Source organism: Argiope bruennichi, chromosome 11 (assembly GCF_947563725.1).
Source record: "Argiope bruennichi chromosome 11, qqArgBrue1.1, whole genome shotgun sequence".
NCBI lineage: Eukaryota > Metazoa > Arthropoda > Arachnida > Araneae > Araneidae > Argiope > Argiope bruennichi.
Window position 1 is genome coordinate 88970938 of NC_079161.1, and position 27873 is coordinate 88998810.

Genomic DNA, 27873 nt, shown 5'->3' on the forward strand with positions numbered 1-27873 from the left:
ATTTTTATAAGCTTAAATAAAATGAATATTTAATATAATGGCCAAAAATGCAATATATAAACAATATTTTATTACAGCATACAGAAATACAAGTTTTCAATAGCAAAATACAAATTCATGGAATGATCACCGGAATTTTATCCATAAATCTATCAAATGTAACAAATATAAATAAATATATTTTTCACAAAAATTTCACTTTCATGTCCATAAAGTGATTGCCAAAATTAATCACAGATGCATTAATTTTATGACGTGATTATAATGTGGGCTCAGACTATTTAAAAAGTAATTGAGCACAATTTAAATACTGCTGAATTAATTGATTTTAAAATGCAATCAATAGGCCTTTTATATATATAAAAATTTTTTGCACTGTGAATGAACAATTACCTACAATTGACTATTTTATTGATGGTTATTCTTTCTCAAGAATTGGATACATTTTACAAATGTTGGTTTTCTGAATCTATTTTCAATACAGCTAATGAATGCAAATGGTTTACACCATATGAATTTCTACATGGCATTAAGATTACTATGACTTCAAGGAGATAGCTTTATCTTTTTTTTTTTTTTTTTTAATAAAAAAAATCTAGTTAGTAAATTCATGCAAAACATTTAAAACAATTAGTATACAACTTTTCATAGATAAATAGTAATAATTTTTTTTTTCTTGTTTGTAAGTAAAAGCATCTGTGATTATACATCCTTTAATTTTTTGAAAAGCATGTAAAACAAGCATCTCATAAAATTAAATATATTTTGCACTTGATAATGGAAGACTGCATTTTAAAACAGTAATTTTATCTTATATTAAAAAGAATATATCTCAAAATACAAAACGATATATAACAATCAGATTGCAAGCTGCATATTTTATTGGACCTTTTAGTAGCAGATACTTCTGAATTATACAAATAAATTATTGCTCATCATTTGAGAAAATTCAAAGCAAGAATTTTCAGTTGAAGACAAATCAACATGTTTAATCACAATTTTCAAACATGTTCTTAATTTTTTTGAAAAATGAGTATTTCCAATTTGCTGAAAACTGCATAGTTTTAAAATAAACAATGCATCAAAATGAAAGGAAGAAATATTAGAAAAAAATCTTTACGTAAGCAACACTACTTCAAAAAAAGATAATTTTAGTTATAATATTTTGAATTCTAATCTATTTTACAACGTTTTTATAATAAATTGACTAATAGAATCTTCACTAATAAAATATAAACTGCTGGAATGTAAAGACACTTATTTCATTGTAGAAAAATTACAATTGGGTTTTATCTACAATTTTTATTAATCAAAATCCTCATTTTTTTTCCCCTCTTAAAATATTTCTAAAAGTACAAGAACATCATCAAAATTAAATTACTAGAGGTTTTGATGAGATTAGTAAATAATTGTTGTAATAAAAGAAATCTGTTAACATTTTAAGGCAATAGTTTTTTTTTTTTTAAGTTCAAGGAAAACAAGAAGGAAATGAAGAGATTCTTGACATATGCCAAATTTCTTTTAGAACTCCATTAACAAATTGGGCAAGAGGAATGTAAAACATTATATCCTTTTATAAATACAATTCTTAAAATTGGCACTAAAGCAGGAACATTTAAAATCTACATTCACACAAAAATTGAAGGTAATTCATACATATAATTTAAAATTATATGCACAGCTTCAGGAAATTAAATTATCTGTGTTAATCACTTGAATGATTTTTAATTTTGATAGCTTATAATATACTTAAAATTCTAGAATGGAAACATGCAAGCATTTTATCAAAAGTTCACAAAAATGATTATTCCTTTAATAGAAGATTACTTTTAAATAAATAGTTCATTAAATCAGATCCTTTATCAGGAGGTAGACAAGGGAAAAAAAAATTAAGTGAATAAAAATATTATGGTCAATGTCGAAACAGATCATCATGAAAATATTCATATGTAATTTTTTTACAAGGGAATGACATAAAATCAGAATAAATTTGCAATGACAACAACAAGAATGCCTGCTAAGAAGCACACTACTGGAAATAAATTTCCATACAGTAAAAAAAAACAAAAAAAAAAAAAAAAAAACAGTTACTTTTTCTACTGAAGTCTTTTGATAAATAACATTTGACTATATCTCAATAATACTTAAAAAGATTTGAACAATAAATATGTGATTGTAAAAACAATTTTTGTTTTCAAGAACCACCAGCAATTCATTTTTCAGCATCTAAATTTAAAGCTGGTTTTTAACATTAGACACCACAAAGTCTATTTACATTTTCAAAATCAAACATAACAAGTTTAAAAAAAAAAAAAAATTGAACTTAATAAAACAATGAATTATTCTGAACATCAAGAAATAAAATAAGTATGATTAATTGAACAATAAAATAAATAAAATTTATACAAAAAATGCTAGAGATATTAAAAATATTGTAGAATTATTATAAAAAAGAAAATTCACCAATCTCAGGAATGATAAAATTTGATTCCAAAAACGTATCATATTTAGAAAATACTACTGAAAAGACAACTAATTGGGAGATGCTGCTAAATTTATTTCATGTACTCAATCTTGAAAGAAATTTGTGTTCACACTAATTTTGTGTATTACAGAAACCCTTGTCTGAAATACACAAATGTAGATAAAAGGTTATTAGGAAGGGGAACCCTTAAAAAGGCTATTTCTCAAGAAAGAATACACCTATTTTGAGGGTTGTGTTCAAGATATACTTTGAACAAAAATACAGGACTAACAATTTAAAACAAACTATTAAATGATTTTTTAAAATAAATTTTTCAAGTTAAAATTAAATTTTATATAGCTTAACCTGAAATGATACAATGCTATAAAAAACATAGCAAAAGAAAAAAAACTTTTGATGTGTGTTATGCTATTTATGTTAGCATTATAAAAATGTGTCAAAAAATTCAACATAGATCCTCATATAGTAATAATTTTATAATTTTTTTAAAGCCAAAACTTGAAATGAAATTGTAAATAAACTTAGTGGATATTTTGTACATCATCAGTTGAATAATATCAACAATAGTTGTATCTGACAAGAAACAATTATACTTTTAACTAAAACTGAGAACTAGTTCATAAATATTTAGAGACTATTTTAACATGACATGCATTTTTTATGTGTAAAAGTATTTCAAAATCCATTTTGCATATTAACACTCAAAAACATATATTAATTTTTACAAGCAACAGCAGTAAATATAGAAATCTATATTAATAGGCGTATTTGAAAGGCACGAAATAGTTTGTTTTTCGCATATTTTAAAATTTGTAACAAGCAAACAAGTCTCAGTACTTCAAAATGCTGAGAATTTATAACAGTGTCTTGCAGTTTATTAATGCTATTCTATATGGTGCATCTTAAATAAATAGTAAAGAAAGGTAATTCAGTATTTAAAACCAAATGAAATTGTGCTTTTTTTTTTTTTTTTTGTATCAATACTGTTTTGAAAGAATGATGACTTAGTCAAGTTACAACTGGCTGTAGTTAATGACAACTCAATCAAATTAAAACTATATTCGGTTAATGACAGCCTAGTTGAATTAAGACCATTATAATCAATGGCAACTCAAGTTTACAGTATGGGGAATATATTCAATATATCATTAAACATAGTTAAATAGTCTTGAAAATTATTTATAGATAATTGTTATAATTGAACAAGGTTTAATTTTAAACAAAAAAGATAACAGAGAACATTGGTCGATTATAGTTTCGGACATTTGTCTTTCGCTTAAATATGACATTTCTCAAAGATGCACCTTTCTACTGCGAGTTGGTAATGATTATAATTTCTATGAAATACTTTTTTGATGATAAATTATAACAGAATGGCAAGAACATTTCTTCTATAACAGAAGAAGTAAAATGAGTATTCACAGAATCAAAAATACGAATAATCATTCACAACACAACAAGAATGTACAACATAAACAAGAGCAAAACAACTCAATAATCAAACAGATAACAGATTAGAGAAAATAATAAATATGAAAATGAGAATTTTTCAATTATAACAGACCTACTCTCAACATCAGAATCAAGTAACAAAACTAATATATTAAATATGGAAGGTCTTTGTGGAATTTAGTATTTTCATTTCGTAAGGCAAACCAATGTATAACAGATATCTCAGTTATAATTATCTGCTGATGGTGGAAGTAGGAGTAGTTGCACCAGGTGAAGGTATCATTGTTTCAACTAATGGCTGCATTTGCTTCCACAGAGAAGAGATCTAAACATAATAAATATACAGCATTATTATTATGGTAAAATTGACAATTTATCGTGTTTTTTGTTGGTGCAATTTTTTATTATAGGCATACTAAAATCGTTTAATTAATAAACAACTATAATATCAAATGAAAGTAAAGAACAGTTGAATATATTATGAATTCATTAGATAATCTTCCAGTATTAAAATATTCTTATTTCATTGAAAATCATCCCAGTGATATCACAGAATTCAAGAATTAATATCTTGCACAATATTTATTTACTTTTGATAAATAAGATAGCTATGAAAAGTAAAGCTATATAGCTAAGTAAATGAATATGAATACTAAAATAATTTTTAAAAAGCATTTCAACTTATTATAACTTTACTTATGATTAAGTTATGTATTTCGACCTTGAATATTACAATTTAATTTAAAGGTTTACCATTCATATATTGATTAAAATTTTAATAATGTTAGAACAGATTCCAGAAAAAATAATAATAATTGTTATTGTTATTTCAACATTTTGTTCCAAGACTTTTAGTAACATTCAACCAGCTAAATTTTTTTATGTTTACATATTTTCTCTATTAGCCAAATAAATGCCTTGAAAAAATCTAGGCTGGCTAAAAGTTTTAAAAGTTTGAAATCAAATATTTGATTTTCCACACAAAATGAAAAAAATAAATAAATAAATAAATAAATAAACAATTGCATTAATAATGATAGCTTCAACTGATAAATTACTCAAATTATGAAATTTAATTTACAAGCAAATTAATTATGAACAGACACATCATTTATACATAATTATGGTAAGAAAATATGTTTGTACTATCAAAAGAATCACATAAAATATAAATATGACCTATTATACACCTATTCATTCAATTACAAAAGAAAAATAAAAAAGAAGAAGAAAAGGAAGAATAGAACATTCTGATACTATACAAATTATTGTTCTTTAAGTTTTACTAATCAGTCATTCCAAACTCACAACCCATTAATTCTATTAAGCATTACAAATAATATAGATTCTCAAAAAAGACACTAAAATAAATTCAAATTTATTATTAGAATAAAATGTTAAAAGAAAAAAAATTAGTACTACTTACATTAGAAAACCCCTTTGTTCTCAAATTTACAAGTGACTGCAACACTTTAACTAATATTTGCATATATGTATGCACTAGTTGCGTTTCCATATGAATGCAATGAAGAAAGAAGTTATTCCTTTTTTCGTTTTGCTGAATAGCTTGATTTTCAGCGTCCTAAATAAATAAATATAAGTACAATCAGTAAAGCAGTCAATTTTTAGAAAATATAAACATAGAAGAAATAATTAGTAAACCAAATATTCCATTCCAAACAAATTCCCATTATTTACTTACTATAACAATCGGATTTGTAGAGCTTCTGCGAGGTAGTAATTTGTTGGCATTTTTTTGCCTTATGGATACAGAGAATTGCTCATATCTATCACATAAATCCTAGAATCAAAAACGAAAGAAGTTTTAATTCCTTTTTAAAATAACAATATTTCATATTAGTCTGTCACATTAGAACTAATTATTACAATGACAAAACAGTTCATTTTTTCAAGTCAAGATATTACAAACTACCATGTGTGTATATTAATTTGGTTCTTCAAAAATATGAATGTTACTGTTAACAGTGCATAATTATATTATTTCAAAGAATAATTGATAAAATAGTTAAAAAACCGCAATAAATAATTTCCTTCTACAAATAATTAATTATTTTTAAAAAAATAACTAATATTTAATTATAATAATTACATTCATGTGCATAAATTAAGGATAATTCAGAGTCGCACGGAAATCGAACGCTAAAATACACATATCTTCAAAAATCATATGCAAATTGCAAGAAACCACCAGATGACACCAGAAGTACGTCACAAGGACGAGAGTGTAAGAAAGTGATGTATAAGGAATACTGGCAAAAAAATAAAATTATTCGCAAGCGCTTTATAAGCCTTTCAGTGCAATAACCGCATAGTTATGACACAAAGGACGCATTTGGATGATTTTTTACGTGGTAGAATTATCGGCCGTCTGGAATGTGGGCGTACCCAACTGGAAGTATCCGAGGAACTTGGAATCGCCCAGAGTCATCTACAGGCTTTGGCAACGATTAAAAAATGATGGTAATGTGAGTAAACGTTACAGAATAGGTCGCCCCCGAGTTACAACGCCGAATGAGAACCGGTATTTGGCAATTATTGCCAAAAGAAACAGATGGAGCACAGCATCAGACCTGTCTCGTCGGTTCTCTTCAGCCACTGGTAAGACAGTTTCAAGGCAGACCGTGTACAAACACTTAGGGCAGGTAGGTCTATATGCTCGTAGGCCTGTCAGATGCGTTCCACTTACTGCAACTCACTGTCGCCTGCGGTTAGCCTGGAGTAGAGAGCATGCATTGTGGACACCGAAACCGTGGGCTTGTGTGATGTTTTCAACAAGTCCATGTTTAACTTGCAGTCTGATTCTCGTCGGACTTTCATATGGAAAGCACCAGGTACCTGTTACCACCAAGAGAACATCATTGAACGACACCGTTACGGTAGTGCAGGATTGCTCGTTTGGGGAGGAATTATTCTGGGTTGCAGAACAGACCTGCATGTTCAAATTGGAACCATGACAGGCCAAATCTATCGGACGTCGTTTTGGAACAATATGTACGTTTATTTCGGGGTGCCATGGGCACAGAATTCATGTTTATGGGTGACAACATCCGTCCTCACCGTGTAAACATCGTGAACGAATGCCTTCGATCGGAGGATATCACCCGTATGGACTGGCCAGCATTCTCACCAGACTTGAATCCAGTAGAGCATTTGTGGGACATGCTTGGCCGACGAGTTGCAGCCTGTCAACCACCTCCTACAAGTCGACCGGATCTTCGGAAAGCATTGCTTGATGAGTTGTGTAATATTCTCCAAGATCAGATCGGCAATTTGATACTTACCATACCTAGACGTTGTATGGACTGTATTACATCGTCTGGGAGACATACTATGTATTAACCATCATACCAACCATGTAATATTGGTTTTTGTAAATATATATATATATTTTTCTGTAATTTGCTTCAGAGAGCAAAATTCGCAATTTTTATTAATGATATCAAACATATAGCACCTTTTTTGCTCTTTCCCTTTTTCAATAAATAGGCTTTATAAATAAGTCACATTCGTTTTGCTTCTGACTCTTTCTTTTCCTGAACTTGCATTATCCTTAATTTATGGACATGAGTGTAGATCATAATTACTTTAATAATAAACTAATAATAATAGTTAGTTAGTTTATTAAATGCTAATGATGGAACTTAAAGAGTAATAATTAAATTATACAGCAAAATGTTATTTATATAACATCCCAATAAAAAAATTATTACGACAAAAAATGCTAAAGTAAATGAAAGCAATACTTTATATAGTTAAACTAAAAACAAAAGTTAATATCATTATTAGAACATAATATTTTATTAAGAATTAATGGATGATTTTTTTGGCTGCCATTTTGACTTGACATCTCTTTGGATTGGAACTTTCATTGAAATCATTCTCTGTATTACAATATAGTAACAAGTAAGATCAGTCATTAATTAACAAGTAATACTAACAAGTAAGATGAATCATTTGCTTATTCAACATTTTTACCAATGGTATAGATTGTTGTTCTGAGAAATAATAATATAAATCATGGAATACTAATCACTTTTATGTTTTATCCGATTTCATTACACAACTAAATATTTTATGAAATAACAGAATTCATAACAACATGCATCTCACAGAGTCAATTAGGTATTGTTAAGATATCTACAGTATGCTTGAAAAATGCCCACAGTATGCAAAATTCTAAAATAGATCAAGTCTGAAACATTCTGCTTTGTTGCAAAAATCGTCAGAATTTTCAAATTCTTTAATTATAAAAGCAATGAAAGCTACTATATATTTAAAAAATATCTTTTTATAGATATTTTTTTATACTTTAGTTAATATACGTTTGTTCAAAACACATCATGGAAAACAACTGAAAGCTTTCTAAAATTTAAAATTATATGTATATATATATATATTACTTTAAAAATCTTGTGATAAATTTCAGTATGATTTTGGAATTTTCTTTAAAATTAGTTAATTATTACCCTATGAATCTTGACATTCAGCATTTCTATTGCATCAGAAAAGAACTGCTTATCATTAAACTCTCCTCTTTTCAAATCAATATAAAATTTAGAAAATTATTTAATTTATAATACTCTAAAAATGTCTTTAGTTAAAATAAATATCTAAAGTATGATTACTAACATAATCAAATAATATTCACAACTAAAAATATGCAAACGTATTAATTATCTAGTTACTTACTTTATATGCAGTTAAGATATCCAAGAATAAATTTAGTTCATCAACAATATCATCTTCTTCCCCAGATGCCTATAACATTATATAAATAAAATAAATAACAAAATTCTTTAAAGTATTTAATATTATATTACTTTTCTTGAGCAACATATTCTTCTGTTTATAAATAATTATGCAAAAAATTTTTAATACATAAAATAATCCAAGAAAATTATCTAAAATAATTATTACTTATATTTTAAAGATAATACTAAAAAAACAATTCTTAAAATTTTTTTCCCCAATTTAGTTTATTTGATAAACATCACATTAAATTGATTTGCATATGAATTATACATGCTTGAACAATCAAATTTTTAAACTTGTAGACAATTTATAGACTCAAAGATTGATACAAAAATTATATGGAATCCACACATTTTCAGGAACTCTATGGATTCTATGAGTGTAACACTCTCAAATCAGCAATACATTCAAGAACCAGAAATGGTCATAAAATTAAACAGAAAAGAAAAACTAAACAATTAAATGGCTGCAAATACAGTTTTAGTTAGAGGAAGAAAATCTTCCCAACAAGGAAAAGGAAAGTTAAAATTATGAATAAATACTAATTATAAGATTAAAAGAAAAATGACATTCTAATTACATTTTCCTAAAGATTTTCAATGAACAAAGAGGCTTTTATGCATTATTATTACATTAAATGTAGCTGCAAAATTTCTTTCAGAATTTATTCACTATTTTTTTTAAAGTATAGAAACCTGATAACAACATTTATGGTTATATTTAGCATTACTGATTTTATTTCTGGAATTAATAATCAATATGGAGATTTTTGAATTATTACAACATAATTTCTAAATACTAGTCAAAGTTGGAATTATGGCACAATTTATTATCTGGAACTAACTGATGTTTAAGAATTGGGGGAAAGGGGTAGATTATAAAAATAACAATGACGAGTAAGCATTATTTCCCAAGTCAGATTATTAATGTGTTAATATATACACAAAACTGATTTAAAAACACAGTTTCCTTTAAACAATAAATATCCATTTGATAATAATATCAAGAGCTTATTGGGCAAGTTTTTAATGAATATGATGATTGCTATGCAATTCCAAAAGATCACTGAAATAAAATCAAACTTTTACATATGTAAACTTATTATGAGGTCATTCCAATACTTTAACTTGCTCATACTTCATTTTTATTTACTAAGCTTTCTAATGATTCTGATATTTACCACATGTATCAGAATCTGCCATAAAATAACAAAAATAAATGCATTGTTTTAATGATAATAAATTTATTAGAGTTAAAAATATAACAGGATTATTTATTATAATTTTTCTCCACATTTTCAATTTTATTAATAAGCATCAAAATAAAATTTTGATTTCTAATTACATTAAAAAAGAAACCAACCATCTACAAACAAAATAAAATTTGAAAGTTGCAATCTTTGATGTCATTGTACACACTGGGAACAATTAAAAAGAAAGATGAAGTTTTGAATAAATATTGATTCCTGTAATATATTAACTGCACCAATAATTTATTTTCAAAAATGAATTAGAAAAACAGTGTTTTATAAAACTGACAAATTTTATCTCCTATTTTTATAAAACTCTTTCATTTAGGAAAAAAGCTTAACATTCAATTTTAGAAGATGAGCTTGGCCCATTAAGGTAAAACTTGTTTCAATTATGCATAGAAGTTATCAAAAAAGATTATACAAAAAACATTTGGCAACAACTACATACCAAATCCATATAAGCAGATGATACATTTGATATCATGGGATGCAAGTTCTTCATTCCAGTTCTTAAATGATCCCAAGTTTCATTACCACCTGATCCCCAGTCAGACTCAGTGCTGGCACTATTTGCTAAGGAACTAAAATGAGATTTAAAAAAAATTAACTAAGTATATACAACTGATAATACAATACTGCTTTGCAGAACATACTTTTCAGTTTATATATGATATATGAGTTTCAGTTTATATACTTTATATATGACAAGTGACGACACCCTTTATTAACCAAAACTGTTTTTCAGTGAAATAGTGAATAATGTCTCAATAAACATACATATTTTTATGTAATATATGAAGCATCCATTCTTAATGTAGCCTGACAGCTAATTTTTGAGCTGTTAGTGAAAGGCATTCCCTTCTAATTGACATTTTTTAAATATTGTTTGAATCAAAAAATGCACTGCTAAGAAACTAACAATATTTAAATTTTTATACAGCCTCTTGTCTTGTTAATCTTACTTATTAAAATATTCTAAACATAACTTTAATAAATACAAAAAATCTCCCTTCTGCTACTAAAATTGATTGAATTACAAGGCTTTGAAAAGATTATCTAAGACCATTTGAGTAACAGCTTCAAAGAAGATCTGGCAATTAATGCATTGCATTTATTGGCCAAACAAGATAAACTATAATTCTTCAGATTATTTACAGGATTTTTCAAACTTTATATATATATTTAAATAACTGACCAATGATATCTGTAATGCTAGGCAGAGTTAAAAAATATTCCTACAAATGTGAAACCCTGTTTTAAAATCTAACAACTCAAAAAGTTTTTTTTTTTTTAATGTGTGAGAAAAAAATTAAGCGTGAATAAAAATTAATTACAGAATATAAATTTCATGGTTTATTTACATTCTTTTTATTATTTTATATTAAGCTGATTCATCATATTCTCACTTTATAGTATGGAAGTTATTTCAATTATTCTCTTCCAGTAATTTTTTTAAATTTTGTATTTAGTAAAGCATTTTCTTTTCTTTTAATAGATACCTATTTGTTTCAAACTGATTTCAGTGACTAATTTTGTATAAGTATTTTATCTTTATAGATGCAGAAGATTCCAAGGCAAGGAAATGAGACTACATATGTTACTACATATTTATATCTAAAATGTGCAACAAATATATATATATATATATATATATTAATTTTTAAGAACTTTATCAATGTGTATGAGATTATTTTCTACAACAATTTTCATTAGTTAATCTTGACAATCATATCTAAGATATCGTTAACCGAATAACAGTCAGTACAGACACATACATCTTCTATTTTTACATTAAAAATTCAAATCAAACTAATCCAACAAAATTAATTACACTTCAGGTATCTTTATTTAACAAACTTTAGCATTTGCAACCTTCGGGGGCCCAATTACTAAATTGTACCATTTACACTTAAAATGTACAGTAGAAAATTTTTATATTCAAAAATATAAGCAATCTTACCATAATTCCTTCCCAAAGAGCACCATATCTGAAGCTTCTTGTTTACTTCTTTCAACCATTTTTTCAGCAATTTCTCTTAGCTGCAGAAATCCACTGAATACTTGTTTCATCTGTTCTCGGACAACTGCCAACTGATTTGTAGAATCAATAGGCACTAATTCCTAAATCAATTAATAAGACTTGATTATCAAATATTCAAATAGCATTTTTAATTAAGAAGCTATAAGAAGATATAAAGCAGGGAAATAAAAACATACTTCAGCTTCTTTGGCCTGTTCATTGGAATTGAATTCATCCAAAACACCTCTGAAATGATCCTTCATTTTATGTTGAACATCCTGTAAATTATTTTTTACAGTTAAGAATTATTCCATTAAAAATATTACACAGAAAATATACGCTAATAAAATAATAATATGTTGGTTCTTTTTTGCACAATAGATCTCAAATTTCAGTTACTTTAATAAATAAACACCTTTAATCAAACTATGCAATAATCAGGTTCTCTTTGGAATGAAAGTCTGGCAAAGAATGGATAGTATAATTAACTTGACCATGACACAAATTTTGTTTATAATTCAAATGTTAACTGTAAAGTAAATACAAAACAAACAGTAAAGTTATTAATAATATGCTGAACCTATTAGTGTTGTAGAAAGGAAAATTAAAAGAAAGTTTAGCAATGAAATCTACCCTCTCAGTAGGTGACTTTTTAAAGTAAACCTTCCTCAATAATGTCACCCTACCCTAGTTATATATTAGAGCAGATCAATGCCAAAACTTGTTCTATAGCTATACAACCACAATTGAACTTTTAAACCGAAATTTTCACTCCATTAGCTAACATTAATTGTTCTTGAATATTTTCTGCAGGATAGAAACTATTATATTAAACTATTAATTTATGACCAATATGATATACATGTTTAGGATTTGATTGCTATTTAACTAAAAATATACTGAAAAACAAACATGAAAATAACAAGATGTAAATGAACAGGGTGTGTAGCGATAAAGTGCTTCAAAAATTAAATATTTTTAAGCATTTTTTAAGCACTTTAGCCCCAAAAATGAAGCACCTTTGTATAAGTATGCATACGTAAACTGTGTATTTTCTAAGCATAGTACTTATTTTTTTGTTTTATGATAATGCATAATTTTTATTGAAAAAAATTTTTAAAAATTAATTTTAAATGCTAATTTCTTAAAAATTTTAATATTTCTGTATTTACACATCTATAGTAAAATTATACCTTTTTGGATTTGGCAAAAAAAAAAAAAAACTATTAATATAAACAAAAATTAAGTCAATTTTATAAGATCTGTGAACTTTTTTCAGTTTTTCTTAAAATAAAAATAAACTGTCAGATAGATACATCATTTCTGAAAATGCCGATAAAGATCAGCATGACCGCAAATTTTGTATTTGATTTTTATATAAGCAACAACAATTAAGATCCAACATGGCCGGGTTGGAAAGAGAATTAAGTCATTTTAAGTAGTATTGATTCTATTAAGTAATTTTATTTGTAATCTTATAAAGTTACAAACTAAAGCATTTCAATGTCTACCATCACACAACTGACCAAAATGCCATGAAACTGGCGATAGAACAATGTTTTGAATAATTTTTTTAAATAATTTTTTTAATAGAAAATAATAGCAGCATTCACAAATGATCAGACTAAAAATTAAAAGTTTGAGAATTCCGTTCTTAGTGTGCCTCTAATGCCCAAAAAATAACTTCCCAAATTTCATGCTCCTAACTTCAATGGCTTCATGCTGGGCATTACTCAGGACAAGATTTTATATATAAAGAGAGATTTTACTGGAAATTTTTTTTTTCAATAATAGTTATAAAAAGAAAAAAAATCATTATGAAATGATAAAACTTAAATCCTGAAAAAAAAAAAAAAAAAACTTAAAAAAAAAATGTCTTTAAAATATTTAAGTACCAAATACAGGAGTTCCTTTTTCTTTTTAATCAAAACAAATTTGGCAAGATTAGTCCACCAAATAAAAATGTTCAAATGGATGGGGACATTAAAAAAATACACAAAAGATATCACAATGATTGAAAATTAAAGGCTTCAAGTTAAAATTTCACCATATTAGATTTTAAGCGATTGACTAATGTAATTACGTACTGCAATTAATAACAATTCAATGTAGTACAGTTGAATACCTGTAGTAGGTCATTCAAGCGAAGTATGGCATAGTAAGCATTTTGCACTGCCCCTTCCAGATAACTATTCTTTTTTTTCTTTTTTTTAATAAATGGCAATGCACATTGTTGAAGAAAAAGGGAGGGGGGAAGGAAGGGAAAAAATAATAATTAAGCATTATCTCAATATGTGCTGGAACACCTGGAATACTTCTTAGAATTCTTCCTTTTTGGTTTTCTTTTTTTGATACATCCCATAAACAAGCCTTTATGACCATAATTTCGAATTATCATATTCAAGTTGTGGGGAAACAAAACAAAAAGCTTTCTTCACTTCAGGAGAAAATTAAGCACTTTTAAGGTGCTTAAAAATGGTTTTCAAATTTAAGCACTTTTCATGACGCTACACACCCCGATTAATCTCTTAACCGATCAATTTTTTTAAAAATCAGAAATGTGTACAAAAAAGTAATATTTTTTAGTGCTATACCAGCGAAATTCTGGCTTAGGAAAAATTAAGAGATGAAAAAGCATTTCAATGGCATATACTAATTACACTTTTATTAAAAAACATTAATACTAGTCTTCACAAGAATTAAAGATGTATTTAAATCAAATCAAGGAAACAAAATTTTGAAATTATTAGCTGTATGGCAAAGATGTAATCAAATTTGAGTAGGTTATGAATAACAGAGGTAAACTAGTTAGGCACTTAAGGACATGCCTTTCTTTACATATTATCTATTAACTTCTCACTCACTTTGCTATTCAATTAGATTATCCATAAAGCATTTCTTATAAAAAAGGACAAAATTAAACATTTGTTAAATATTACAAAAACATACTCATAACTTAATATACATGTTGTATCTCAGGTTCTGCATCATTATTATTTTTTGGTTATATACAACTTGCTGTTGCCATTTCAATTTCTGCATTCTCTCATTCGCTAATAGCAATAAATATACACCTTACTTTTGTAAGTTACAAATAAAATATGATGACATTTAACTATAATGACCTTACCATTTAGCCATACTGACCTTAATAGTCTTCACACTTTGTCAATTATTATACGTTGTAATAATAAAAAGAATGAAATGTAAAATTGAATACAAATAAAATCTGGCTTATTAACTGAGCAGCAGCATTCAGCAATAAGCTAAACAAATGAGTAACTGACGTACTTTCTAGTATATTTGTTTAAAGGTTCAAATATAAATATAACACTCTCGTACTTACACACTTGTTTAATATTACACATTAAAATATATCTTTGACACTCAATGAGAGATTTCTAATTTCTAATAGATCCAAAGAACTTAAAACTTAAAATTACTTGATTTTTTTTTTTTACATTAATATAAACTAAGCTTGGTAGTCAATTATTACTATGTGTGTATTGCATTCTAGTGTCCATACATTATAACAAGAAGAGTAAGAAGCTATTTGAATTAGATATTCCAAAGTATTATCAAGTAGAAAATGAATTAATATGCAATTCTAAATTATATTGTAATTTACAAAATTTCACAGTACCAAGGGCTACTGAGAAAATCTTGCAAAACTGGATTTGTTACATATTAAATCTTATCTAGAGGGAAAAAAATTGCTTGACATGATGCAAATTATTAATTTTTCGGAATAACAATAAAGGTTAGGGAGTAGGTATTTTTTGGAATTTACATTTAACACAACATTTACAAATAAAACATTCAAAAGATTATCTTTTATATGAAAAAACAAAACAAAACCCTGTAAACGTGATTACTTTTACAAACTGTTAGCAAATCCAATCATATTTAATAATGTAAATCAAAATTATCATTTTTCAGTGACATTATTAGGCAAGTGGAATTTAAAATAAGAAAATTCAACAAAAATTAAGATTCTCCCCATAAGATAAATAATTCCAGAAGAAAACTACTGAAAGATTACAGAACATTATATTTAATAAAACCATATGTAAAACTAGAAATTATTATTAAGTAACAATATTCTGAGAAATTGAACGAATTTAAATTACAGAAAAAATCATACACTTGAAAATACATTGTCTGTTGCTTATAAAATGAAAATATTAAAACTCTAAATAAAAATGAGTATTTTAAAAGTATATTCAGTGCAAGAATAAAGCCACATTTAAAAAGCTTATAACTGCAGATATATAACAATTTTCTACAAATAAATTAGAAAATAAATACACAATAAAATCTTTTTTATTACTCATATCAAAATAAACATTAAATTAATCAAATTCATTGGATAAATATCATAAATTAATACATACAGTGCCTGAAAATGTCAGAAAAAAATGTAGTATTTTATCTTCTGAAATCACAGGATGCCTTGCAAGTAAATTGAGGAATCTTTTCAGTGATTTTCTCCTTTCTTCAATAAACTGGTCATCGGCTGAAAAAATACATAATAATAATAATAATAATAATAATTACTTGCATGTTCTGCACATAACATTAGTATTTTACAGTTCAATCAATCTGTTCAGTAAATAAAAATTTAATTATATATAATGATCTTTTTCCCTCTTCAAAAACCTCTTAGTGATCCTACACTACAATAAAACATTGATGAATAATTTATTGCATACATAATTCGAATTAACAAAAAATTGATTATTTTTCTGAAGAAGTTTTAATAAACTAACAATATATTAGATAAGGCTTCAATTGAAAAAGTAAGACCAGTTTTCAAATATTTCATGTGACAAAAAGCTCGTTAACGAGTACGAACACATAAATTATGAGTTTTGGGTTGAAAAAGATATTAATATTTTTCTGACAACATAATAAAAATTTTAATGATTTTCAATGCATTATACCTTTGAAAAATTGGATTTTCAGTTTGCTATATATATAAAATATAACAATGTGTACCTAATATAATTTTCAAATGAATGAAAATGAAGTCTGACTTACTTATAATAAGACAAGTTCATTAATCTTCATTAAAAATTAAGATTACTTTTTGCATAATTACACAAAATCTGCTAAAGTATATAGATGTATTTATTACAATATCATGATACAAAAGTTTCATTATGGAATGTACTTGAATAATGCATATTTCAAATGTTTAATTCTTTGATTATAAACACTTTATTTCAGGTACATAGATCTTTAACAAGAAAATTCTTTATCATGTTAAACACATTTTTGATTCTTATTTATGTTATATAAAATTTTAAAAGATTGAGAACTTTTGAGATATTCAAATGTTAAAATTAAAGTGTGGTTATAAAAAGTAAAAATTGGTCAACTGTTTAGCTCTTTAATAAATTTTCGCTGAAATCATTACTAAAATGATCTTAAAAGAATTTTTCAGACAATAAAATTATTTGACATGTACTTTTTATTGAGAAAAATTATTTAAAATCTTCACAATATCTGAGCTATTAAAATTCAATACTTGTTAACTATTCTAACAACAAAAACAAAAATGAATATAGATATTAAGCCTACGTTTCATAAATCTAAACATTTGAGAATTAAGAAAATAACAATGCTCGTTCACAATCACTTCTGATATAGATTACAGTAAAAAATATTAGAACATTTGTCATTGAATTCGAAGGCACACATATATAAAAATAACAAATTTCTAAAAATTTTCTAAATAAATGAATAAAAAATATCTTTCATACCACCTATAACCTTTTTAGGAGGTAATTGTGGAATCATGCGATAAGGAAACTTTTGCAATAGGAGCTCTTGTAAGGCAACAAAATCATTATATCTTCTTTGGACCACAGATTTATTTCTCTACAAAAAGAAAAAAAAAATTATTAAACTTCACAGAAATACAATACAAAACATTTTTATTATTTAACTTAAAAATAAATTCTCTCTATATATTATATGCAGGGTGTCCCTGAATTCATGGGCTAAACTTTAAGGGTAAGTAAAATGCATATAATAAAGCATTTTTTGTATAGCAACATTGGGTCGAAAATGAAAAGCGCAGTTGGAAAAACAAGAAAATCTAAGGATTTTTTTTTTTTTAAAAAAAGCTCTTTACTTATATAAAATTTTTAGAGCAGATGATAAAAACGTTTAGAGACGTTGGTTTTAAAAAAAATGATTTATTGGGAAGAAAAATATTGAATAGTGGAAGTTTGCACTATCAAATCATCTGTAAAATAATTTTTATTGTTTGAGTGGCATTATGTGAGCTGCAAACGATTCTTTGCTGTCAGAGTATTAGATTTCAGTTAGAATCGTTGCTGTTGTAAACGAATTTTTGCTGTTATCTTTGCGTGATGGAACAATTTACCTTCTCTGAGAAAGCAGACATGCATCTAATATACGGGGTTGCAAATTGTAACGGAAGAAAGGCATTGAGATTGTATCATGAACGCTTTTCCGTTAGAACAATGCCTATTCACAAAATGTTTCCGTGTTTACATGGCAGGAGACATGTCCAAGATCCAAAAATGGTAGAACGTATTCGGAGATAGTGTGAAGATAATCCAAGCACAAGCACAGGATGAATTAATTGCATGAACTACAGGCGTGAGTAAAAGCACTGTTTGGAAAATTTTGCACAAAGAAAGACTGTTTCTATGCCACTTACAGAGAATGCAACCATTTAAGGCAACTGATTATCCTCAGCGCGTAGATTTCTGTCGTGGTTTTTACAACAGAGTACATTAACTATAAGCTTCTCTGCAAATGTACTTTTTGCAGATGTGGACTGAGATGGAATTTTTAATTTGCACAATTCCCATGTGTGGTCTACCTCTAACCCATATACTACATGCTTTCCAGAAGCGGTTAATTGTTAACGTGTGCGCAGGCATTGTGAATTATTTCCTTAGTAGCACATGCTTGTTCCCAAATTGACTTAATAGCAGAACATATCTAATCTTTCTGGAAGAGGTATTACCAAAGTTACTTGATAGTGTTCCACTTGCTGTTCAAAATACCAAGTGGTTTTAGCATGATGGGGCTCCATCCCATTCCTGCAATAATTTGTGTAATTACCTCACTGCCACCTTTGGTCCTCGATGGATTGGATGAGGTGGACCAGTTGCTTGGCCAGCATGTTCACCAGATTTAGCAGGCGTCGACTTTTTCTTATGGGGGCATTTAAAGGCAAAACTATGTCTTTGCAAAACTTTCAGTCGCTACTGCAACAGTCCATGAAACAACTGGCATCTTCCAAAAAGTATGAGAATCACTTACTAAATGCTACCAGGCCTGTATCGACGTTGGTGGTAAAACATTTGAGCAATTACTGTAACATTATGTAAGTAAAGAAAATTTTTTCATTTTCTTGGCATTTCTTGTTTTTCCACCTATATTTTTCCTTTCCTACCCATTATTGCTATACAAAAATTGCTTCTTTATATGTATTTTACTTACCCTTAAAGTTTGGCCCTTGAATTCAGGAACACACTGTATATATATACTTATTGTAATTTAAGTAAAAACATTTACTAGATAGGTACATAGAAATGTTTTTCTGGTTACCCAATGTTTCAATAAACACATCCTAATGCATATTATCAAGATGAGTGAGCTTCAATTCAATTTTCTAGCAGACAATAACACCAGATTTTCTTAATTTTTTTTTTTTTTTTAGATTTGCTAAAATTAAATAGGATAGTGTATATTTGGCTTAAAATAAACTTAGCATTTATTTAGATTTTGTAAGCATTGAAATATTTTGTAACAAAATTGGTATATCATGTTACAAAGGACTAAAGATCTAGAATTTAATTGATTACACATTATTCAATTTTTATAAAATCCCTCAAATTGTAAAAAAAAATTATTGAAGTGCAACTAAATTTATTAATTATCATTTAAAAGCAAATAATCTCAAATTCAGTATATTACAAACATAATTAGAAACTTCTTTCATTGATGAAATCAAAGTCCAATTTTGAAAAGGAACATAGATGAGGAATTTATGCAATATCATGGATGAGAATCAAGAAATTAACAATTTTAAGTTGGAGTTATAAGATGGATTTTTCTGTTGAAAACAAGGATTAAAAAATAGCAAATATAATTTTCAAAAATTAAGGAAATTATAACATTTCACTTACAAATAATCATATACATTAACCAGTTATTCTAAGTAAAATCTTTATAAAGATTTAAATAAGTTATTCGCATCTAGATCAACTGTTTTTCCCAAATAAGCTCCTGATTTCAGGTAGTACAAGATATTGCATAACACTGGAGGTTTTCGATGATATCTCATCATATTTGGAGAGAAAATAAATTTTTTTTTACTAAGAAAATATTAATATTGAAGCATATGAAATCTGCAGTAAAAATAACCACCACAGAATCTTGTCTCATTAATAGTTGTACATAAAAAGCAGTAGTAAGTTTCTAAAACTCAGTTGAGATTATTTTGAATGTTGTATGTTACCTCTTAGTATGAAGTTAGTATTTATATTGTTTTGATATTTGTATAAATTTATATCGTCTGATTCTTCTTATCTACAATTTAAATTGTTTCTGGTAGGAAGCACTGAATCTATGAAAGATTCTATACAGCATATAATATGCTTTATTTTTTTATTAGAATGACAGAAATACAATTTTACTAAGAAAGAATGTGCTTTATACAATGGAATTTCTATTTACTATAAATTTAAGCACAGCATATAATTTTTAGCCAGAAGACCTCTCAACCAGTAATTTATCGAATGAAATTAAAATAACCAAATAAATAAATTGAAAAGTTCAATTCAATATTTTTTTAATTGCAAGTTATAACTTTTATAACTTTCTTGAAAGTCAGAAATAAAAATTAATGCTAATAGACTATAAACTAAGTGCCATTTTATGTTCTTGGTATGCATTTAATAAAAATATTGACATGCCATTTCTATTAAGATGGAAATGACAAAAATATTTATATATACCAAGCAAACTACTTGTAAAAACAAGCAATGAAATTTTGATTTAAAAAATTGATTTAAAACACCATAAAAGTAATCCTTTTATTCTGATACATTTTAGATTTTTAATTTTTCAATCCTTTTTCACTCTTTACTTGAATAAATCTTTATTTTTATCAATATGAAGTCAAAAATCATTATCAATTTTATATAACAATGTTCAGGTTGTTATTATTTTTTTTTGTATTATAATTATTATTATTAAAAAGGACATTTACTAAGAATAAAAGAAAGTTCAACTTACTTGACTAGTAACTTCATACTCTACGTGCTTCAGAAATAAACCTTTCTTCTCGGGAACTAATGAAACTTGAACTGTATCCAAAGCGCATACTTCATGATATGTTAAACCCAAACGCATAGGATTTTTCTCCCTTCTTAGACGTATACTTAGGATTCTTAAATCAGTTAAATCTCCTAAAGAAGGTTTTGGCAGTTCTATAAAGAAACAATTTTTTACTGATCAAGTCTAATATATTTCTAAATCTATTTTCAAGTATTGTAATTATTAATATACAATAAGCAACTATGAATAAATATTGAGATCACAGACATTTTAAAATATAATACAGGAAATATTATAAAGAAAAAAAGATCTTAGGACATCCCAATAATGCCTAATAATATCAAATTATATTCATTTTATTAAAAATGATTTAATTTCTGGAAAAAAATAGTGATTAAAAAGTTACAGGAAATGTTTGGTTATTTTTTCATTAGGTCAACAGCAATGTTTATCATGCATTAATACGGAAAGAAAATATAATCCTTTTTTGTAGACAAAGTAACTATTATAATTCAACATTCAATAAGACAGTAACTTCACACTATAAAATGTAGAGTTTTTAAAAGTTTACCATTTAATACTAAAGTATTAAATACATGCTTTAGTTGTCATCAAATTAATGAAAAACTATTACATTGTGTATATAAAAATTTCAAACAAAAGAAACAAGCTTATATATATATATTCTCTGCGAAAAAAATACCACATTATATAAAAGAATTTTATACTGCTGTTACAAAATAAAGTAATTTTTTTTTTAAAAAAAAATTATGTTTATTTGTGATATTGTTTAACAGCAATATGATAAATTTTAAAAAAATTTAGAACTGCCTACACAAAATGTATTAATTTTTTCACTAAAATTAATCTTCTATCATATGCAAATGTAAAAAAATAAAACACCATTATATATATATAATGTATAACTACATAAAAAAAAATATCTTTAACCCCTTCAGGATGAATGTACGTAGAAAGAAGTGCACCCACAGGACAGGACCTGGTAAGTGCTGATCTTTACAGGCCAGTGTATTTTCTCCCACTAAATCTAGCATACATTATATTTCATAAAAATATACACAATAATTCATAAAATATTCTCTTTGCATAGAAATGAAACAATTTTTAAATATGTGTCAATAAATATCATGTTTTCTATTATTAAAAAATTAATTAAAATATTTGAATTTTAATACTAAAAAAATAAAAAAATATATAATTTATTAAGATTCATAGTATTTGAATTAATATCAGATTCTTGATGCAATGTTTAAAAATTAAATATTTAAATTAATATTTTAAAATACTTAATGAAAATCATGCTAAATTATGTTTTAAAACCATATGAAAAAATCTCAAAATGAAGATCTGTATAGAGATTGATATCATACAATTTATATTCATAGGCAGTGTCATTTTTTAAAATCTTACTTTGAGCAAATTATTCATCTTTTATATTTTTAATCACCTATTTTACCATAAAATTAATATTTTGGTGTTGCAAAAAAAAAAAAAAAAAAAAAAAAAAAAACGTAGATTGACTATTTATAAATTTATATACCCTTTCAGAAACATAAGTGGTCTTGTAGTGATGACTCCACAAATGAGAATATAATTATAATATACTTTCCAAAATGAGCATGTGTTTCCCTTTACATTAACAAACTCATTTTTTGTTTATATTTGCACTAACCTAATGATTCACAGATACTCTCTCAAACCCAAACTGTCCTTGGAAAGAGAAATATTAATGTATGGAATTAATCTTTTGGGAAAGAAAAAGATTTATAAAGCCATGTAATAGAAACCATTTTGTTTCAAAGGCCCAATGCACTTATGCATCTATAGGTCTTTCGAAGCATTTCTATGGAGACTACAGATGCTTTTTTCATCCCGAAAGGGTTAGGAAACATTAATTATTTTCATTGATTAAAATTCTAAAAAAAGTCATTTCATGAAATCTTGATACATTAAAATAATTATAAATGAGGTAAACTTAATTTGATGCAAAACTAATTTGAATAATAAAACAAAAAATAAATAATAAATACTATATGACAAATTCATGTTAAGAGCCTGAAATACTTAATAAAATAAAATAAAAACATACAGACGGCACCTTACCTTCTCCAGCAAAATTTTGGAGGAGTTTTTCACTAACAGGTTTTCCTTGCTGTGCAAAAGCTACAAGGGCTAGGGCTTTATACAGACCAGAGCGAGTCAGATACCCTTGTCGTGAATCCACAAGATCCCATATCTTAAAACATATACAAATGAATTGTACAAAGAATTTTAAATAACATATAATTTTTTACACTTACAACTTAAACAGAATATAAGGACAAATTATTTTTATTTTGAGGACATTAATATTCTTATTATGTATAATTTATTTAAATAGCAATTTATGAGCATTAACTACTCTTTATTACACATATTTTATCACAAAAAACATTATTGGACAACTAAGCTAACAGTTTTTACAAGGCTCATTCAGAAAGCAATTCTCATCAAACACTATTCTATACTCTTATTCTCATTCTCTTTACAATTGAAGAGATATGATCATCACATCATTCTTTCATCACACTTTTCACATCATTAACAGATAATATTGTTACGAATTTGTAATATTACTTCCTAGCATGGTTAGTCCCATTATAGGAAAAATTATTTTACGACCAGCTCTACTGGATGCTGGATCAGTGACTCACAGACTTGGCGACAAAATGGATATTAGAATCTTCAAGAATTTTGGCGACGGAACTAATAGGAAATGAAAAATGCTTGATTGTTCAAGAGCCCCTTCTCTGCCCTGCTCCGAAAATATAAAAGGCCAGCAGTACAAGCCAAAGAGTCGTCTAGGCGTGCTGAGTCGTATGGCGAGTCAACGGTGAATTGGATCAATCCAGCAAAGCACAAGCGTCCAGTGGAGCTCAAGTGATTGGTGAATTAAGCTGCGAATCCAATTAGTTTATTATAGAAGCAGCATTGAATTATGTGTAGAGAAGACAACTATATACTAATGAATCGACAGTTATATACAACTGAAGCGAGGAGACAATGGAGAACTGCAGGCGTTTGGAGAGACTGTAGAGAATAGTTACATAGATTCCCTCCTCCTGCTGAGTTCTGTCTGACCGCTTTGTGTGCTGTGGTTGTTGTTTACTATCGATTATTACTTGTAGGCTGCTGTTTGTTCTAAGTATACTGTTGTGTGTTGCTTGCGTATGCCTCAGCTGTTTTTGTAAAATCAGTATGCTCATATCTTCGTGTTAAAAAAACACATCGTTAACTGATATTGAGGCCCGCTGACTGTTTTACATCATACATCCACTACATAGAGGACCTGTTGACTTAACGGACTTAGGGGAAGAAATTCCATAATAATATATTATGAAAGTTGAAACACAAGTCTAAGAGGATCAAGAGTTGGTGATTACATGCAACAGTTGAAACATTCTGGTCATTAAAATTATTGGGATTATAGTAGCATAAAATGTTCTTTTATTCTTTCTCTTCTTAATTATGAAGATTTTCTGTGATGAAAATTGGGAATTACAGCTAGGTTTTGCAAGCAAGAAATGTGAGTAGTAAATTTTTTTAAATGTTGTCAAAATGTATAGAGTGGGAGATATAGCAGGCAGGCAATCTTTATTGATGACTAGCCACTTATGTCAACTATTTGGCTCTTCCAACATATTGGTCATATTTAACCTGAATTAAAACTTGTATTCATAACCTGATGTTCCTTTGCTGGACTGACCCAACTAGCCTAACCATTATTTCCTCAATAATTTTTAAACCTCAAATTGAAACAGACATTAGATCCAGATTATTTTAATAGTTTTATCCCTGTTCTATATAAAGTGCACATGAACTTTCCCAATGAAGCACTTTAACATCATAAAGTCTATAAATATTCAAATGTCCAGGTAATCTATTTCAGACTGTACTTTGTCTTTTGTGATAATGTAAATAATTTCACTTTCCTTTTATGAAGATGGCAATCATTATTTCCCCAGCTTCCAACAATAAAAGAAAATTATAAATAATAAATAATGAAATATATATTAATATTTGCCAAACAATCAAAAACAAATTAATATTTGCTAAATAACAGTAATAAATTAAAGATTAGGTATTTATGTCAGTATTTATAAATAATGCCAGAAAAAGAGGATACGATACTTAAAGAAACAGAAATATGATTTAATATATGAAAAAATTTCCAAATATATATATATAAATATATAAATTATACTCATTAAAACTTATGGCTAAATCCAAGTACTTTTTCAGGATCAGGCCCCGACACAAATGCTTGCTAAATTTTATTGATGAATGTTGGAGCAAATAAAATAGCACCAACAATTATGATTGGCAAAGATAGTGTCCCGGCTAATTTAAAAATATACAAAATTGATAAAATAGAAATAAATTTTTTTAAAGGAAACCTGAAATAAATGAAATAGAACAAATATTATATATATACCTGAGATAAAGTTTGCTTAGGCAGACTTGATTTTACAAGAAGTTTTATAAACATATCATGGTCAACAATATTTTCTTGATTTGGGCATACAATATCATACATATCTCGATAATAAGGTGGAGCATTACCTATAAACACAATAAATAAATATATATACATATATAAATGCACTGCATAAAAATTAAAAATATATATACTATTTTTTAAAATTTTATTCTAATATTCTTTATCAATTGAAATAGAATTTTCTTCAGTCAACACAAATATATCCAAATCATAATAGTAAGATTTTAATATTTTGAACAAGTAAACACAGTTATTCAATGATAAATCAGTTGCAAAATATAAAGTTCAGTATGTAAAACTTTTGGAGTTAGACAAGAAAAATTGTAATGTTAAATTTTTCAAAAGTTAATTATTGAATTATAAGAAATGTTATTATTACACTATTATAACAGATTGGAATTGGTTTGATTTTACACAGTAAAATACATTCTCTGCATTATTAGAATAATGGAGCAGAGATCTATTAAACAGCACTGAGTTCTCAAGTGAACTAACCTATCTATTATAATTATTAAATATTTATTAAATTTCAAGATTTTTTTAATGAGGTTATATTGTTTCTTAATAAATTGTAAAGAATAAATAAATAAAATTTCATTTTCTTGAACATTGTATCATTTACCAATCATATTAATAGATACAGATATGTGGTGCAAACAAGAGGTAAAAGTTCAAATATCTGCCAACATCACATAACAATCAAAACGAAAATATACATGTATTTGAAACATGAATAATTATATTTTTTATTAATTATATAAAAAAATATCTGTCTATATATAAACATAATTATCTATCTAATATAACCATCATTTAATTTTTTTTGTTTGTTATTAGTTTTGAAATGCTATTAATATATGATATACTCATTTGAATACATAATGTATATTTGATATGTCTTCATTTGCCAAATGTATTATTGAATTTAAAATGGAAAAAAAGGAGAAGCGTTACAAATTAAAATTGTTTAGTTCTCTGATAATATTTTCGATATTTACTATTTTTTATACATAATTCCGGTTGAAACCATATAATAATAACACTAATGCAAAGATGTAAGAAGCCATTTAAAAATTTAATATTTTCTTTAAATGAAAATTTTATTAATGACTCAAAATATATTTGTAATATGTTACTGCCTAAACTGCAACTAAATAATTGAAATTCTTATTCAAAATCATGCAAGTGCAATCGTATCGAAAATTGAAAATCCTGACAGGTAAATGTTTACTTATAGGACTGCGATGAGAACACGTGTACTGTACGGTCATGCGAAGCGGAATTTTTACATATAAAAATGATGAAACAGGTGAAAATTCCAAAAATTTATTAGCTGCTGTTTCAACAATAAAACGGCTGAATTTTACAGCTTGGATTCAATGTACAAGAGAAAATCCTAATTACCGAATAACAGAAATACAAAAACAAACAAACATTAAACTTTAAAAGCAAAACTTTTCATCAAAAAAACCGAAAAATGACTTCAAATCATACAGTGTGAAAGAGAATAATAGTAAATTTAAATGATTTTAAATAATTATTCGGTAGGACAAGTGTACTTCATGCATGCTGACCTTACTGCTTGATATAATTTTAGTAACATAAAAAATAATACGGTTGAAATAAATGAGTAATATATAAAATATTAGTTACGGTCTTCAATATAAGACATCTTGTAATGAATTTTGCTTTTTTTAGTTTTAAAACTAACTATTACCAAACGCTAAATCCGCTGCCATGGTCACATCCGAAGTGCGCTGCATATGGATAAGACACGCCTCCTCGTATCCTTTCAAAATAAAGGAAAGTATAAACAAATACCTCGCAGACCGCTATTCAAGGGGGAAAAAATGTATGATGATAAATTGAAAATAAAAAAATACTTTTCATTGCAATATTACAAGTTAAAAATTAAAACAGTGACCTAATAATGTCAGTATTTATAATAATGAATCAAAAATTAATAAAAATTTAGAAACACACGATAAAGAAACCAATGGAAT

General features: G+C 26.6%; 1 protein-coding gene across 2 annotated transcripts; it reads right to left on the reverse strand.

Moving 5' to 3' along the window:
- Positions 1-56: 56 nt before the first annotated feature.
- Positions 57-27683, reverse strand: LOC129957706 (sorting nexin-8-like). Of its 2 annotated transcripts, none has more exons than XM_056070161.1 (13): positions 27588-27683; positions 25805-25932; positions 23434-23566; positions 21268-21461; positions 17748-17865; positions 16377-16498; positions 12180-12260; positions 11923-12083; positions 10411-10543; positions 8648-8716; positions 5640-5738; positions 5364-5519; positions 57-4262 (listed from the first exon to the last, which is right to left on the reverse strand). In XM_056070161.1, exons 1-13 carry the CDS (start codon positions 27631-27633, stop codon positions 4170-4172), a joined length of 1533 nt encoding a protein of 510 aa, XP_055926136.1. In that variant the 5' UTR covers positions 27634-27683; the 3' UTR covers positions 57-4169. The 2 variants fall into 2 exon arrangements, with proteins under 2 accessions (XP_055926136.1, XP_055926137.1); XM_056070162.1 differs by having other exon boundaries at positions 27524-27658.
- Between the last annotated feature and the right edge of the window lie 190 nt (positions 27684-27873).